General features: G+C 45.7%; 1 protein-coding gene across 1 annotated transcript in view; it reads left to right on the forward strand.

Annotated features, from left to right (window-relative positions):
* Window positions 1–17,990, forward strand: part of LOC142312068 (uncharacterized) — a 69,145-nt gene that overhangs the window by 40,232 nt on the left and 10,923 nt on the right. Inside the window, exon 7 of the mRNA XM_075350947.1 lies at window positions 15,270–15,283. Within this exon, the coding sequence (XP_075207062.1) occupies window positions 15,270–15,283 (14 nt within the window). The remainder of the gene's footprint in view (window positions 1–15,269; window positions 15,284–17,990) is intronic.

Below are 17,990 nucleotides of genomic sequence, written 5' to 3' on the forward strand. Positions count from 1 at the left end.
AGAGAGAGGAGAGAGCCAAGGGCTGAACCTTGAACAGTGAGAGGCAAATAAGATGATGTGGAGCCAGCAAATGACACACTGAAAGAGCGGTCAGAAATTTAGTAAGAGAACCGGGAGAGAGCAGTGTCCTTTATGCCAATTAAATCGAGCATAGCAAGTGGAGATGGTGCTTAACAGTGTCGAAAGCTGTAGAGAGGTCAAGAAGAGTAAGCAGAGAGTAGTCACCATTACGTTTTGCAGTCAGGAGGTCATTGGTCACTTTGACCAGGGCAGATTCTGTAGAATGTAGGAGTGGAAGCCAGACTGTAATGGATCTAGAAGAGAGTGAGTGGAGAGGTAACGTGTGAGGCGGGAGTAGACCAGGCACTCCAAGAGTTTAGAGATGAAAGGGAGATTAGAAACCGGTCTGTAGTTATTTGTGCAGGATGGATCAAGAGAAGGGTTTTTTTTTATTAATGGAGTGTTTGAAGGAAGAGGGAAAGATACCAGAAGAGAGGGATTGAAGATTTTAGTTAGCTGAGTAGTGACGGCCGACCGGAGGGAGAGACTGGAGTAGGTGCGAGGGAAAGAGGTCAGTAGTGTAAATGGTAGCACAAGAAAGAGAGGAACCTAGAGACTTCTTCTGTGACTGGGTCAATCAATCGATCAAGGATGGGATTTTACATAATGATGTTACATCGTAATCTTCTTTCCATTCAGATCACTACAATATAGGATCCTCTGAGTGCAGATCTTCTATATAAGAGAATTTTCCTGATTGACCCGTCAAATATGGATAGAGACAGGGATAAGATGGCGGAGAGGATATTACACCTCACCCTAGAGATCCTCTTCCGGCTTACTGGAGAGGTGAGAGATTCTGATGATGTCACATTTCATCATTCTTATCTATGGGAATAACAGATGGACAGAACTGGAGAGGTGAGGACTCTGGAAATGTCTGTAGTGAGATTTATTAATGTGTCTCTCCATATCCAGGATTACACAGTAGTGAAGAAGACCTCTAGTGAGCGCTGTCAGGACCCTGTGTCTGAGGGATGGGGAAGACCCTTGAGCCGAATCACAGGGCCTCCACCTCACCCCCTGATAAATCAGGACATCAATGACCAGAAGATCCTAGAACTCACCTACAAGATGATTGAGCTGCTGACTGGAGAGGTGACACTGCTGGGAATGCTGGGACATTATACAGTAATGCTATGAAGGGAACGGGGATGATGGTATCATTGTATGTGTCAGGTTCCTATAAGGTGTCAGGATGTCACCATCTTTTTCTCCATGGAGGAGTGGGAGTATTTAGAAGGACACAAAGATCTGTACAGGGACATCATGATGGAGGTTCCCCAGCCCCTCACATCACCAGGTAACCGACAGGACTAAATACACACGGCCTATAACTATCTGTATATAAAGAATTAATTCAGGTCCTGTCTATGTTTCTTCCAGTTCTATCCAGTGAGAGGGCAACACCAGAGAGATGTCCCCGTCCTCTTTTTCCACAGGACTCTAAACAAGAAAATCCCGGTGTTCCTCAGGATGATCAGGTAGATGGAGAGAAGGTGTCATGAAATCTCCGTATGACGTGTAGACGGCTGTGAAGTTCTTGTGCTCAGTCCTGTTTTATCCACCAGCATTATACACTGAATGGCAAATTCATTATAGACATCGACCTTTCCTAAAAGGAAATTTGACTATTGCCCTCGAAGTGCAGTAGAAAATTAATTGCTCAGTCTTCTGTGGCTCACTTGCAGTGTGTATCTACGTTAAAATGGAAAATCAAACAATTTTCATTGAATTTTAACATTTTGTACATTCAATAGTGTTAGATTATATTGAGATGGTTGGGGTTGAGGATAAAAAAGTTGTAAAAGCGGATTCCTTTGAATAAAAGGAAGGGCTCCGTCAGGCATCCTAGTTGATCGGTCCAATTTCGTATCTCAATGCATGAACTGGCTGCGCATCTCGAGACTTGGTTGTGACAACTTCATATATTTTTGAGGCTGTCACGCTCGAATCGGGAGATGCATGGTTGGTCTGTGTATTGCAATTCAAGATCGGACCAATGATCACAAACGTCTGAAAGAGCCCTAACTTATCAGAGTAAGGAGTAAGGCTATGTGTCCACGGTAGAATGTACCTGCGGATTTTTCTGCCTGAAAATCCGCGACTTTCGCGGCAAATCCGCACCGGCGGATTTGCCGCGGGTTTACCGCGGATTTTGATGCGGATTTTTTTTTTTTTTTTTTCCCCATTTAAAAAAAAAAATCAGCACCAAATCTGCACCAAACAATTGACATGCTGCAGATTTTTCCGGATCAAAATCCGCGGCAAATCCGCAGCGGAAAAATCCGCAGCATGGACACAGCATTTCCAAAATGCCATTGAAATGGCTTGGAAGTGCCGCTGCTGCAGATTTTTGGGAAATCCGCGGCAAATCCGCGGCAAAATCCGCGGTAAATCCGCAGCGTGGGCACATAGCCTTAGAGAAACTTATCAACAAGAAACTGATCAACAATAGTTTTAAGAACAGGTGGTGCTAGCGAACATTTCTTTATCAAACATTCTTACCTAGGCTTAGTGGGCAATCAGTTTTATCTCTTCATGGCAGAAGTACAGATGCGGAATGATAATGCTCGATGCCACAAGGGCCATATAATCAATTCTAGGAACATGACAGTGATGTTTTTCTCGTCTCTCCGGCCTTCTCAGTCTCCAAATCCATAGTAGAATGGGCTGTTTAGAGCCTGTTAGTCCCTCCATTGCATTTGTGACGGTCTTGTTCTCAAGAGACAATATTCATGCATAACATTTACTGGAACTGATGACAAAATAGATTTCCGGAGTTGTGAAAGCAGAAGTAAATCCAACATGCTACTAAATGGTTGTCTCTAAAGTGGCCATTCAGTGTATGGTTTATACTTGGTGGAGATGACAGGATAAAGCTGATCATAGACATTAGATGTTGTCTGGATCTTCTCACAACTTTTTGGTTATGGAGACCGTTGGTTACAATTAGGAGCCGACAGGTTGGATTATACAGGAGACCTGCAGCTCTGTGATAACAGCAGCTGTCATTTGTTGTTTTTGTGTTAATTTATGATCATTTCTATTCTTAGAAATTATTTCTTACGACTTCTCCATTTGTCTGTGACTTTTCCAATATTTCTTTTAGGCTGAAGATCTGACCCATATTAATACTACAGAGACATATGCGATGGATGATGAGTGGATCAAAGTGGAGATTCCAACAGATGATTGCACAGGTAAGTAATGACCACTAAATGCAGAGAAGTCACCGATTCTTCTCGGTCACGTTTTGGTGCAATTATGTGTATAAAAGAAGCAAAAAAATAGATGTTGGCAGTCGCTATCCATAAAAATGTAGAAATGTATTAGTCTTTAAAACATTCTAAGATAGAAGCACGGAGCACACAGACAACAGCCATTTTTTTTACAACTACAATTCAACTTTCTTTTTTTCGACATTTTAACACAATTTAAATTGTATTTATTCTTCTATAGTTTATTGTTTGGTGTCATTCAAAACTAGAATTCATCCCTCAAAAATAGCAAAGCTCTCATATCTATGCCAATTGAAAAATGAAGAAGTTATAGCATTTGCAAGAATTGACGAAAATAAGAGAAAATTGTTGTAAAGGGGTTAAACAAATATGTATAAAATGCAACTTATTTTGTATCCACTTATGCTGAATTATAAAAACACTTTCCACATAGTAGATGAGGATAGTAAAAAATGGTGGGCATATATGGTGGCTGTCACAGTTTTAGGAAACAAAATTACCAGTAAGTATAGTTACCGATTTCTCACATTTCCCCGCACATGGCTTCTTTATTTCCTGTTTTTCAATAAATTATATGGTAAAGTGAATGGTATCATTTTAAACAACTCCTACCACAAAAAAAATGCGTCAATCCTACACAATATATATCTAGGTCAAGAACCATGACTAAATGGTCAAGTTCCCCCCACATCCCTGTTACCATGAAAATGAGCCCTAGCCTGATTTTTCAGAATTTTGGAGCTATGCTTGAAATATAAGCCCTGCTCCAAAAATAAGTCCTAGTTACAGTTCAGTAAAAGTATGAAGGCAGCTACCGGTATATATGTAAATAGAATACAGCAGACCCTTCATCGAGGAAAGCAGACACACAAATTATATAGTTTCATATTTTATGCATGGCTATATATTTTTATTATTTCTATCAAATATCACAGAAGGTTAAAGGCAAGAGGCGTACTTCTCTTGGTTTTAACCCCCTTCAACCCCAGCCTGTTTTTACCTTCATGACCAGGCCAATTATTTTCAATTCTCACCGGTGTCACTGTATGAGGTTTTAAGTCTGGAACGCTTCAACGGATCCTAGTGATTCTGAGATTTTTTTCATGACATATCGTACTTCATGATAGTGGTAAATTTAGGACGATATTGTTTGTATTTCTTTGTAAAAAAAAATTCTATGTGAAGTTTGGTGAAAATTTCGCAATTTTCAAACTTTGAAATTTTATGCCATTAAACCTGAAGTTATATCACATATCACATAAAATAGTTAATAAATAACATTTCCAAAATGTCTACTTTACATCAGCACTATTTTTGAAAAATCTTTTTTTTTTGGGTTAGGAAGTTAGAAGGGTTCATAGTTTATCAGCAGTTTCTCATTTTTCCAACAAAACCGGTTTTTTTTAGGAACCAGATCACATTTGAAGTGACTTTGAGAGGCCTAGGTGACAGAAAATACCCAAACGTGACACCATTCTAAAAGCCCTATTCAAAGTGCTCTAAACCACATCCAAGAAGTTTCTTAACTTTTTTAGTGCTTCACAGTAACTAAAGCAATATGGAAGAAAAAAAATGAAAATTTTACTTTTCCCCCAAAAATTGGTACTTTAGCCCTAAATTTTACATTTTCCAAAGGCTAACAAGAGAAAACGCACCATACAATTTGTTGTACATTTTTTCCTTAGTACACAGACAACCTATGTGTGTTGGAAATCTACTGTTTGAGAGCACGGCAGGACTCTGAAGGGAAGCGCAGAATTGTCTAGAATAGATAGTGGATGCCATGTCACATTTGGAGAGCCCCTAATGTGCCTAAACAATGGAAAACCACAACAAGTGACCCCATTTTGGAAACTAGACCCCTCAAGAAATTTATCTAGATGTTTGGTGAGCACCTTGAACCCCCAGGTGCTTTACATAATTTTATAACGTTGAGCTGTGAAAATGAAGAAAATGAAAAGGTTTTTTTACCACACATTTATTGCTTTAACCGCAAATTTTTCATTTTTACTAGGGTAATAGGAGATAATGGACCATGCAATTTCTGCTGAGTTCACCAAAACCCCCCATATGTGGTTTTTTTAAGGCACAGTACAAAAAGGGAAGGAGCATCATATGTGAATTCTGATTTAGTTGGAATGTTTGGGAGTGTCATGTCACATTGGCAGAACCTCTCAGGTGCCAGAACAGCAGAAACCCCCCACAAGTGACCTCATTTTACAAACTGCACCCCTCATTGAATTCATCTAGGCGTGTAGTGAGCATATTGACACCACAGGTGTGTCACAAAAGTTTACACTAGTGGGCGGTGAAGAAAAAGTAATTACATTTTTACCACTAAAATGTTTTAAATCCAGATTTCAAATTTTCACAAGAGGAATAGGTAAAAAAAGGCCCCATAATGTGTTACACAATTTTTCCTGAGTGTGGCAATACCCCACATGTGACTGTATAGTACTATTTGGCCGCATCACAGGGCTTGGCAGGGAAGGATCGCAATTTGACTTTTGTAACACAGATTTTCTAAAATAGTTTGCGGACTCCATTTGCAGAGCCCCTAAGTGTCAGAACAGCAGAAATTCCCCCAAGTGATCACATGTTGGAAATTACACCCCTAACTGTGGTTTAGGCACATTGTGATGCTCAGAAGGGAGGGGGACATTTGGATTTGGGAGCTCCAAATGTCATAGATTTCTTTTTGGGGGGTGGGAGCCATAGCGCTTTCCAGAGCCTTTGTGCTACCAGTGATGCCCTGAGAGGGGACTTGTTTTTTTTGTGGGTTGAGTTGAATGCTAATTGGTGGCAATTTGTTAACCGAACATTTTGGATCAGGTCATATTTATTCTGTGCTCTTTGCTGAACCCTTACATTAGGATTTCCATCTACAGCTCCTATATACATGATTCAGGTGAAACCCCCAATGGTTGCATTCACTATAATGAGGCAGCAGAGTTACTCTGGACTCCATTTGGCCTCTCTTCTGCGGGGTCCATCTTTTCAAAGGTGCACAAAACTGTTGATGACCACATTTTTTTGTATGCCTAAAAAGATCCACACCGCCGGACCACAGGTCAGACAAGAGTTCAAGTGACTTCTTATTCCTCATTACAGTGAATTTTGTCTGAATCATGTTTTCTTTGTCGCTCTATTGGGAGACCCAGACAATTGGGTGTATAGGCTATGCCTCCGGAGGCCGCACAAAGTATTACACTCAAAAGTGTTAAGCCCCTCCCCTTCTGCCTATACACCCCCCGTGCTCCCACGGGCTCCTCAGTTTTTTGCTTTGTGCGAAGGAGGCAGACATGCACGCACAGCTCCACTGATTGGTCAGCAGCAGCTGCTGACTATGTCGGATGGAAGAAAAGTGGGCCCATATAGGGCCCCCAGCATGCTCCCTTCTCACCCCACTCTTGTCGGCGGTGTTGTTAAGGTTGAGGTATCCATTGCGGGTACGGAGGCTGGAGCCCACATGCTGTTTTCCTTCCCCATCCCCCTCAGGGCTCTGGGTGAAGTGGGATCCTATCGGTCTCCAGGCACAGGAGACCGTGCTTCATCCACAACTCCTGTGGAGCCTGCTGGATAGGAGCCGGGTATCGTTCAGGGACATGGCCCTGCTACTTGGAGGTACTCTGTGTCCCCGTGGGGACCGCGCACAGCAACACTCCAGCTTTGCTGGGTGTGCTAGTGCATCGGGGACCGCGGCGCTGACCGGGTTAATATGTGCCATTACACACTCAGCGTTGCTGAGTGTGTTTATGTATAGGGACTGCCGCACTGACCGCCGCTGCCATGCAAACACTGTGGCGCGGCTGGGACTTGTAGTGCGCCGGGGACTTCCACGCCGGCCGCGCTTTTACGGCGGCCGCGTTTATTACTAGAGTCCCCGGCTTTTTGCGGCCTAGTTTCCTTTCCTCCCGCCCACAGCCCTGACAGGCAGGGGAAGGGCGGGACGCTGCACAGAACGAGCAGCACTGAGGGCTGGAGCATGCTTTGCATACTCCACTCCCCTCACTGTGCACAGTGCAAGCACCAGTTCCCGCTCTTTCTGGGTCACGCCCACGGCTCTCTCCTCTCCTCAGGACGCATTCCTGTCAGCTCCTCGGACGCTGCAGAGGGGGACAAAATCTGGGAGACCCAGGCAGGGACTCTGGTGACCGCACAACCGCTTTAAGCGGGTGGTAAGCAGCACCTGTGGTGCTAGCCCCATTGTGCAGTAGTGTAACATTATATGTTTATTTTACACCGTATAGTGCACAGTTGATTTCTGGCTATATACCCTGTTGTGTTGCTCAGGGAAGATAATAGCATGGCGCCCGCGAAAGGCAGGGGTGCCAAAACACAGGCTTATTATGTTGCCTGCGCCGCATGTACGACCCCGCTACCGGCAGGTTCTACTGACCCTCATTGTAGGCACTGTTCGGCCCCTGTGGCACTTACTCAGCCAGAGCCTCTGCTAGGGGGGGCCCAGGGGGAGCCACCTGCTAACACTGTTCAGGTGACAGGGACGGAGTTTGCAAAACTCTCTGAGACTATGGCTAAGATACTGGAAGCCTTGCAGTCCAGACCTCAGCACGGGGACTCTGTTGATTCTTTGTTCCCTGGCCCACCTCAGCTGGACCAACAATGTCCTCCCGGGGTATCTCATGGATCCCAAGCTGAGGGTTCTGACACAGACCCCAGCCCCAGACCGACTAAGCGAGCTCGCTTAAATTTTCCCTCGACATCATCATATTGTTCAGGGTCTCAGCGAGGGGAATCGCTGGTTGATGACGCGGAAGTAGCTGATCAGGATTCTGATCCTGAGGCCGCTCTCAATCTTGATGCTCCGGACGGGGACGCCATAGTGAACGACCTTATTGCGTCCATCAATCGTATGTTGGATATTTCTCCCTCAGCTCCTCCGGCGGAGGAGTCGGCTTCCCAGCAGGAGAAATTCCGTTTCAGGTTTCCCAAGCGTACACCGAGTATGTTTCTGGACCACTCTGATTTCAGAGAGGCAGTCCAGAATCACCATGCTTGTCCAGATAAGCGTTTTTCTAAGCGCCTTAAGGATGCACGTTATCCTTTTCCCCCTGACGTGGTCAAGGGTTGGACTCAGTGTCCCAAAGTGGATCCTCCAATCTCCAGACTGGCAGCTAGATCCATACTTGCAGTGGAAGATGGGGCTTCACTCAAAGATGCCACTGACAGACAGATGGAGCTCTGGTTGAAATCCATCTATGAAGCTATCGGCGCTTCTTTTGCCCCAGCATTCGCAGCCGTATGGGCGCTACAAGCTATCTCAGCAGGTCAAGCGCAAATTGACGCAGCCACACGCACGTCCGCGCCACAGGTGGCGTCCATAACCACTCAGACGTCGGCATTTGCGTCTTACGCTATTAATGCTATCCTGGACTCTGCGAGCCGTACGGCGGTTGCAGCCGCCAATTCGGTGGTACTCCGCAGGGCCTTGTGGCTACTGGAATGGAAGGCAGATTCTGTTTCCAAAAAGCGCTTAACCAGTTTGCCAATTTCTGGCGAACGATTGTTTGGCGAGCGTTTGGATGAAATCATCAAACAATCCAAGGGAAAGGATACATCCTTACCCCAGCCCAAACCGAACATACCCCAACAGAGGAAGGGGCAGTCGAGGTTTCGGTCCTTTCGGGGCGCGGGCAGGTCCCAATTCTCCCCGTCCAAAAGGCCTCAGAAAGATCAAAGGAACTTTGATGCATGGAGGTCTAAGTCACGTCCTAAACAGACCACCGGAGGTGCCGCTACCAAAGCGGCTTCCTCATGACTTTCGGCATCCTCACTCCGCATCCTCGGTCGGTGGCAGGCTCTCCCGCTTTTGCGACACCTGGCTGCCACGGGTAAAAGACCGTTGGGTGAGAGACATTCTGTCTCACGGTTACAAGATAGAGTTTACCTCTCGTCCCCCGACTCGATTCTTCAGGTCATCCCCGCCTCCCGAGCGAGCCGAGGCTCTTCTGCAGGCGCTGGGCATTCTGAAGGCAGAAGGAGTGGTGGTCCCTGTTCCTCTTCAGCAACAGGGCCACGGTTTTTACTCCAACTTGTTTGTGGTCCCAAAGAAGGACGGGTCTTTCCGACCTGTCCTGGACCTGAAACTTCTCAACAAACACGTAAAGACCAGGCGGTTCCGGATGGAATCCCTCCGTTCCGTCATCGCCTCAATGTCCCAGGGAGATTTCCTTGCATCGATCGATATCAAAGATGCTTATCTCCACGTACCAATTGCTCCAGAGCACCAGCGCTTCTTGCGCTTCGCCATAGGGAACGAACACCTGCAGTTCGTGGCACTGCCGTTCAGCCTGGCAACAGCCCCACGGGTTTTCACCAAGGTTATGGCTACTGTAGTAGCGGTCCTCCACTCTCAGGGTCACTCGGTGATCCCGTACTTGGACGATCTGTTGATCAAGGCACCCTCTCTAGAGGCATGCCAACACAGCCTCGACGCTACCCTGGAGACTCTCCAGAGTTTCGGGTGGATCATCAATTTTCCAAAGTCAAATCTGACACCGGCCCAATCGCTGACATACCTTGGCATGGAGTTTCATACCCTCTCAGCGATAGTGAAGCTTCCGCTGATCAAGCAGCGGTCACTACAGACAGGGGTACAATCTCTCCTTCAAGGTCGCTCACACACCTTGAGGCGCCTCATGCACTTCCTGGGGAAGATGGTGGCAGCAATGGAGGCAGTTCCTTTCGCGCAGTTTCACCTGCGTCCTCTTCAATGGGACATCCTACGCAAATGGGACAGGAAGCGACGTCCCTCGACAGGAACGTCTCCCTCTCGCAGGTGACCAAAGCTTCCCTTCGGTGGTGGCTTCTTCCCACTTCATTATCGAAAGGGAAATCCTTCCTACCCCCATCCTGGGAGGTGGTCACGACGGACGTGAGTCTGTCAGGGTGGGGAGCGGTTTTTCTCCACCACAGGGCTCAGGGTACGTGGACCCAGCAAGAGTCCTCGCTTCAGATCAATGTTCTGGAAATACGGGCAGTGTATCTTGCCCTGAAAGCGTTCCAGCAGTGGCTGGAAGGCAAGCAGATCAGAATTCAGTCAGACAATTCCACAGCGGTGGCATACATCAACCACCAAGGCGGCACACGCAGTCGGCAAGCCTTCCAGGAAGTCCGGCGGATTCTGCTGTGGGTGGAAGCCACGGCCTCCACCATATCCGCAGTTCACATTCCAGGCGTGGAAAACTGGGAAGCAGATTATCTCAGTCGCCAGGGCATGGACGCAGGGGAATGGTCCCTTCACCCGGACGTGTTTCAGGAGATCTGTTGCCGCTGGGGGGTGCCGGACGTCGACCTCATGGCGTCCCGGCACAACAACAAGGTACCGGCGTTCATGGCACGGTCTCAAGATCCCAGAGCTCTGGCGGCAGACGCCTTAGTTCAGGATTGGTCGCAGTTTCAGCTCCCTTATGTGTTTCCTCCGCTGGCACTGTTGCCCAGAGTGTTACGCAAGATCAGGGCCGACTGCCGCCGCGTCATCCTCGTCGCTCCAGACTGGCCGAGGCGGTCGTGGTACCCGGATCTGTGGCATCTCACGGTCGGCCAACCGTGGGCACTACCAGACCGACCAGACTTGCTATCTCAAGGGCCGTTTTTCCATCTGAATTCTGCGGCCCTCAACCTGACTGTGTGGCCATTGAGTCCTGGATCCTAGCGTCCTCAGGGTTATCTCAAGACGTCATTGCCACAATGAGACAAGCTAGGAAACCAACGTCCGCCAAGATGTACCACAGGACGTGGAAAATTTTCCTGTCATGGTGCTCTGCTCAGGGTATTTCTCCCTGGCCATTTGCCTTGCCCACTTTTCTGTCCTTCCTTCAATCTGGACTGGAAAAGGGTTTGTCGCTCGGCTCCCTTAAGGGACAAGTCTCAGCGCTCTGTGTTTTTCCAGAAGCGCCTAGCCAGACTTCCACAGGTACGCACGTTCCTGCAGGGGGTTTGTCACATCGTCCCTCCTTACAAGCGGCCGTTAGAACCCTGGGATCTGAACAGGGTGCTGATGGTTCTTCAGAAACCACCATTCGAGCCAATGAGGGATATTTCTCTCTCACGCCTTTCGCAGAAAGTGGTTTTTATAGTAGCAGTCACTTCACTTCGCAGAGTATCTGAGCTAGCTGCACTGTTATGCAAAGCTCTCTTCCTGGTGTTTCACCAGGACAAGGTGGTTCTGCGTCCGGTTCCGGAATTTCTCCCTAAGGTGGTATCCCCCTTTCATCTCAATCAGGATATCTCCTTACCTTCTTTTTATCCTCATCCAGTTCACCAATGTGAAAAGGATTTGCACTTGTTAGATCTGGTGAGAGCACTCAGACTCTACATTTCTCGTACGGCGCCCCTGCGCCGCTCGGATGCACTCTTTGTCCTTGTCGCTGGCCAGCGTAAAGGGTCACAAGCTTCCAAATCAACCCTGGCTCGGTGGATCAAGGAGCCAATTATCGAAGCTTACCGTTCGGCTGGGCTTCCGGTTCCCTCAGGGCTGAAGGCCCATTCTACCAGAGCCGTGGGCGCATCCTGGGCTTTGAGGCACCAGGCTACGGCTCAGCAGGTGTGTCAGGCGGCTACCTGGTCGAGCCTGCACACTTTCACGAAACACTATCAGGTGCATACCTATGCTTCGGCGGATGCCAGCCTAGGTAGACGAGTCCTTCAGGCGGCGGTTGTCCACCAGTAGGAAGAGGCCGTTTTACGGCTCTCTTACGAGGTATTATTTTACCCACCCAGGGACTGCTTTTGGACGTCCCAATTGTCTGGGTCTCCCAATAGAGCGACAAAGAAGAAGGGAATTTTGTTTACTTACCGTAAATTCCTTTTCTTCTAGCTCTAATTGGGAGACCCAGCACCCGCCCCTGTTTTTTTGTGTACACATGTTGTTCATGTTGAATGGTTTCAGTTCTCCGATATTCCTTCGGATTGAAGTTACTTTAAACCAGTTTATAATTCTTTTTCCTCCTTCTTGCTTTTGCACCAAAACTGAGGAGCCCGTGGGAGCACGGGGGGTGTATAGGCAGAAGGGGAGGGGCTTAACACTTTTGAGTGTAATACTTTGTGCGGCCTCCGGAGGCATAGCCTATACACCCAATTGTCTGGGTCTCCCAATTAGAGCTAGAAGAAAAGGAATTTACGGTAAGTAAACAAAATTCCCTTCTTTCAGAGATTTACACACAATCTTCTGTTTAAGTGCACTGCATAGAGCAAGATATACAGTCAGGGCCAGAAATATTTGGACAGTGACACAAGTTTTGTTATTTTAGCTGTTTACAAAAACATGTTCAGAAATACAATTATATATATAATATGGGCTGAAAGTGCACACTCCCAGCTGCAATATGAGAGTTTTCACATCCAAATCGGAGAAAGGGTTTAGGAATCATAGCTCTGTAATGCATAGCCTCCTCTTTTTCAAGGGACCAAAAGTAATTGGACAAGGGACTCTAAGGGCTGCAAATTAACTCTGAAGGTGTCTCCCTCGTTAACCTGTAATCAATGAAGTAGTTAAAAGGTCTGGGGTTGATTACAGGTGTGTGGTTTTGCATTTGGAAGCTGTTGCTGTGACCAGACAACATGAGGTCTAAGGAACTCTCAATTGAGGTGAAGCAGAACATCCTGAGGCTGAAAAAAAAGAAAAAATCCATCAGAGAGATAGCAGACATGCTTGGAGTAGCAAAATCAACAGTCGGGTACATTCTGAGTAAAAAGGAATTGACTGGTGAGCTTGGGAACTCAAAAAGGCCTGGGCGTCCACGGATGACAACAGTGGTGGATGACCGCCGCATACTTTCTTTGGTGAAGAAGAACCCGTTCACAACATCAACTGAAGTCCAGAACACTCTCAGTGATGTAGGTGTATCTGTCTCTAAGTCAACAGTAAAGAGAAGACTCCATGAAAGTAAATACAAAGGGTTCACATCTAGATGCAAACCATTCATCAATTCCAAAAATAGACAGGCCAGAGTTAAATTTGCGGAAAAACACCTCATGAAGCCAGCTCAGTTCTGGAAAAGTATTCTATGGACAGATGAGACAAAGATCAACCTGTACCAGAATGATGGGAAGAAAAAAGTTTGGAGAAGAAAGGGAACAGCACATGATCCAAGGCACACCACATCCTCTGTAAAACATGGTGGAGGCAACGTGATGGCATGGGCATGCATGGCTTTCAATGGCACTGGGTCACTTGTGTTTATTGATGACATAACAGCAGACAAGAGTAGCCGGATGAATTCTGAAGTGTACCGGGATATACTTTCAGCCCAGATTCAGCCAAATGCCGCAAAGTTGATCGGACGGCGCTTCATAGTACAGATGGACAATGACCCCAAGCATACAGCCAAAGCTACCCAGGAGTTCATGAGTGCAAAAAAGTGGAACATTCTGCAATGGCCAAGTCAATCACCAGATCTTAACCCAATTGAGCATGCATTTCACTTGCTGAAATACAGACTTAAGATGGAAAGACCCTCAAACAAGCAAGACCTGAAGGCTGCGGCTGTAAAGGCCTGGCAAAGCATTAAGAAGGAGGAAACCCAGCGTTTGGTGATGTCCATGGGTTCCAGACTTAAGGCAGTGATTGCCTCCAAAGGATTCGCAACAAAATATTGAAAATAAAAATATTTTGTTTGGGTTTGGTTTATTTGTCCAATTACTTTTGACCTCCTAAAATGTGGAGTGTTTGTAAAGAAATGTGTACAATTCCTACAATTTCTATCAGATATTTTTGTTCAAACCTTCAAATTAAACGTTACAATCTGCACTTGAATTCTGTTGTAGAGGTTTCATTTCAAATCAAATGTGGTGGCATGCAGAGCCCAACTCGCGAAAATTGTGTCACTGTCCAAATATTTCTGGACCTAACTGTATGTGAGCTGAACCTCACTGCGATCTTTTTCATGCTGTTCACCTTGTGTTATAAGTGATTAGGCCGCTTGTATTGCTCAGATCCGTACGATTACAACAATGCCAGATTTATATAGTTTTATTTTTAAGATTGGCCACTGTCGCACTAAAAATGTTTTTTGAATCACCGAATTTTGAAGGCTATAGCTTTTTTTATTCATTTTTCTGTCGACAGTCATGTGAGGGCTTGTTTTTTGCAGGATGAGTTGGAGTTTTTATTGGTACTATTTTGGACCATATCATACTTTTTAATTGCTTTCTATTTAGCTTTGTGTGAGGCAGAATCAAGAAGAAACAGCGTTTCGGGAATTGTTTTTTTTACGCCTGTTCACCGTGATAATATGGCTTTATTCTTTGGGTCAATACCCCTACAGTGATACTGTTTATATTGTTTTTATTCTGTTTTGCTGCTTTTACACCATAAAAAGTTTTATAGAAAAATAAATAGTTTTTCCATTGCTGTATTCTGAGAGCTATATGAATTTTATTTTTTTTCCCTGACTGAGCTGTATGGTGGCTTGTTTTTTGTGGGATAAGATGTCATTTTCCATGCTATTTTTATTTCCATGTAACTTCTTGATCGTGTTTTTTTTCCACTATTTTTCAACTTTATGATAAAATAACTGTTCACTGAAGGAGTTAAATAATGTTAGTTTTATAGATCGGATTGTTACGGATGTAGCAATGCCAAATATGTGTGATTTGTTTTTTATATATATATATATATATATATATATATATATATATATATATATATATAATATAATTTTACTATATAAATATAATACTTTTTTTCTTTTTTTGCTTAATATTGCAGCAGCTCAATATTGGGGTTTCAGCCTTGGGTTGGGAATAGATGGGGATGGTTCTGGCAATGTGAGAAGCAAAATGTGTCTGTGTTGTAATCTCTGCAGATGCGTCCTGGCTGACCATTTCATGTCAGTCTGGCCAGAAGGGAAAAGTGGACAAATTCATCAAAAAGAACGTCAGCTGTAAGTCACACTATCTGTAACTGTACTTTGATCTCTTACATGTTCTACCACTATGAACCAGAACCATCTTAAGATGTATCATATATTATTTGTACTGAAGAAAAAACCTGTTGGCTTTGTAACACGTTGACAATAAATAATTTCTCATATTCATCTGGATTGCTGATCTTTTCTACAACAGCGCACTGAAATAACCCTTTTCTGGTTCATAGTGGTAGAACATGTAAGAGATCAGAGTACAGTTAGGCTAAGTTCACACACTGCGTTTTTTTGACGCTGCGTTTTTGTGCGTTTTTAGCCGCTAAAAACGCACCCACGTAAAAAAACGTGGCAAAAAACGCATGCGTTTTTACTGCGATTTGGTGCGTTTATGGCTGCGTTTTGCTGCGTTTTTGATCTCTGCGTTTTTCTGCGGTTTTCCAATGCATTGCATGGGGGGAAAAAGCAGAAAAACGCAGGAAAGAATTGACATGTCCATTTTTTTATTTTTTTTTTTAAGCTCAAAAACGCAGCTTAAAAAAACAGTTGTGTGCGGACAGCAAAATTGAAAACTCATAGACTTTGCTGGGGAAGCAAAGTCATGCAGTTTTGAGGCCAAAAACGCACCCCAAAAACGCACAAAAACGCCGCGAAAACCGCACTGTGCGCACATAGCCTTACAGATAGTGACTTACAGTTGACGTTCTTTCTGATGAAGTTGTTCACTTTTCCTGTCTGGCCTAGACTGATATGACATCTTTATCCAGGACTTGTCTGCAGAGATTACAATAAAGACACGTTTTGCTTCTCACATTGCCAGCACCATCCCCATCTATTCCCAACTTGCACAAACTACTCAATCCAATGATGATACTCAAATATTGAGCTGCTGCTGCCGTATGTGACCCTATTACTAGACCTGCTGTTTGGCACGAGTATTCCTCTTACTGCCTACAGTATGATGGGCCCACAGCTCCCTAATACACAGTATAATGGGCCCACAGATCCCCTATACACAGTTTGATGGGCCCACAGCTCCCCTATACACAGTATGATGGTCCCACAGCTCCCCTATACACAGTATGATGGTCCCACAGATCCCCTATACACAGTTTGATGGGCCGGCCCACAGATCCCCTATACACAGTTTGATGGGCCCACAGCTCCTCTATACACAATATAAATGGCCCACAACTCCCCTATACACAGTATGATGGGCCCAAAGCTCCCCTATACACAGTATAATTGGCCCACAGCTCCTCTATACACAGTACAATTGGCCCAAAGGTCCCCTATACACAGTATGATGGGGCCACAGCTCCCCTATACACAGTATGATGGGACCACAGCTCCCCTATACACAGTATGATGGGCCCACAGCTTCCCTGTACACAGTATGATGGGCCCACAGCTTCCCTGTACACAGTATGATGGGCCCACAGCTCTCCTATACACAGTATGATGGGCCCACAGCTCTCCTATACACAGTATGATGGGCCCACAGCTCCCCTATACACAGTATGATGGGCCCACAGCTCCCCTATACACAGTATGATGGGCCCACAGCTCCCCTATACACAGTATGATGGGCCCACAGCTCCCCTATACACAGTATGATGGGCCCACAGCTCCCCTATACACAGTATGATGGGCCCACAGCTCCCCTATACACAGTATGATGGGCCCACAGCTCCCCTATACACAGTATGATGGGCCCACAGCTCCCCTATACACAGTATGATGGGCCCACAGCTCCCCTATACACAGTATGATGGGCCCACAGCTCCCCTATACACAGTATGATGGGCCCACAGCTCCCCTATACACAGTATGATGGGCCCACAGCTCCCCTATACACAGTATGATGGGCCCACAGCTCCCCTATACACAGTATGATGGGCCCACAGCTCCCCTATACACAGTATGATTGGTCCACAGCTCCCCTATACACAGTATGATGGGCCCACAGCTCCCCTATACACAGTATGATTGGTCCACAGCTCCCCTATGCACATTACGATTGGTCCACAGCTCCCCTATGCACATTACGATTGGTCCACAGCTCCCCTATGCACATTACGATTGGTCTACAGCTCCCCTATGCACAGCATGATGGGTCCACAGCTCTCCTATGTACAGTATGATGGGCACATAGCTCCCCTATACAGAGTATGATGCCCCCCCTCCACTGCTCCTCTAAAGCACAGTATGATAGCCCCACAATATCTCTCCCAATGTATAATGGTCCTGACACTGTATGATGGCCCCCAGAGTACTCCCACACTGTATAATGTAAGGGTTCAGTAGCCCTTACACTGTATAATGGCATATAATAATTTAACAGTATCTCTACAATATATGAGAGCTTATATTCTACACTTCTGTAGAAGTGAAAAAGACATGAAGACAGCGATGCCTTTGTGGCTCACTGATCAGCATAAACTGTTTTTCAATGAGGGCATATGAAAGCTAGTTGACAGATGGCCAAAGTAATTCTCTTAAAAAAATATTTTACAGCCAGAGTGTCGATACATTTTTTTACTCACCCTAATAAAATGTATAAATATTATCATTTTTATCATTAACCTCATAACGACGGCCGTACGACTTAAAGCGGCGGCAAAACAGGGTACTTATTCTGTTCCGCCGCTTTAAAGCGGCGGCCCGAAAAAACCCTCTAGCGCCCCCCAGCGACCGAAAATCTCGGGGGTTTCAGCTACCGGGGGTAGCTGAGACCCCCCAGATTATGAATCGGGGTGTTTTTTATGCACCCCGTTAATGCGATCGCCGGTATACACCGTAT

The sequence above is a fragment of the Anomaloglossus baeobatrachus genome, chromosome 5, assembly GCF_048569485.1.
Source record: "Anomaloglossus baeobatrachus isolate aAnoBae1 chromosome 5, aAnoBae1.hap1, whole genome shotgun sequence".
Taxonomy (NCBI): domain Eukaryota; kingdom Metazoa; phylum Chordata; class Amphibia; order Anura; family Aromobatidae; genus Anomaloglossus; species Anomaloglossus baeobatrachus.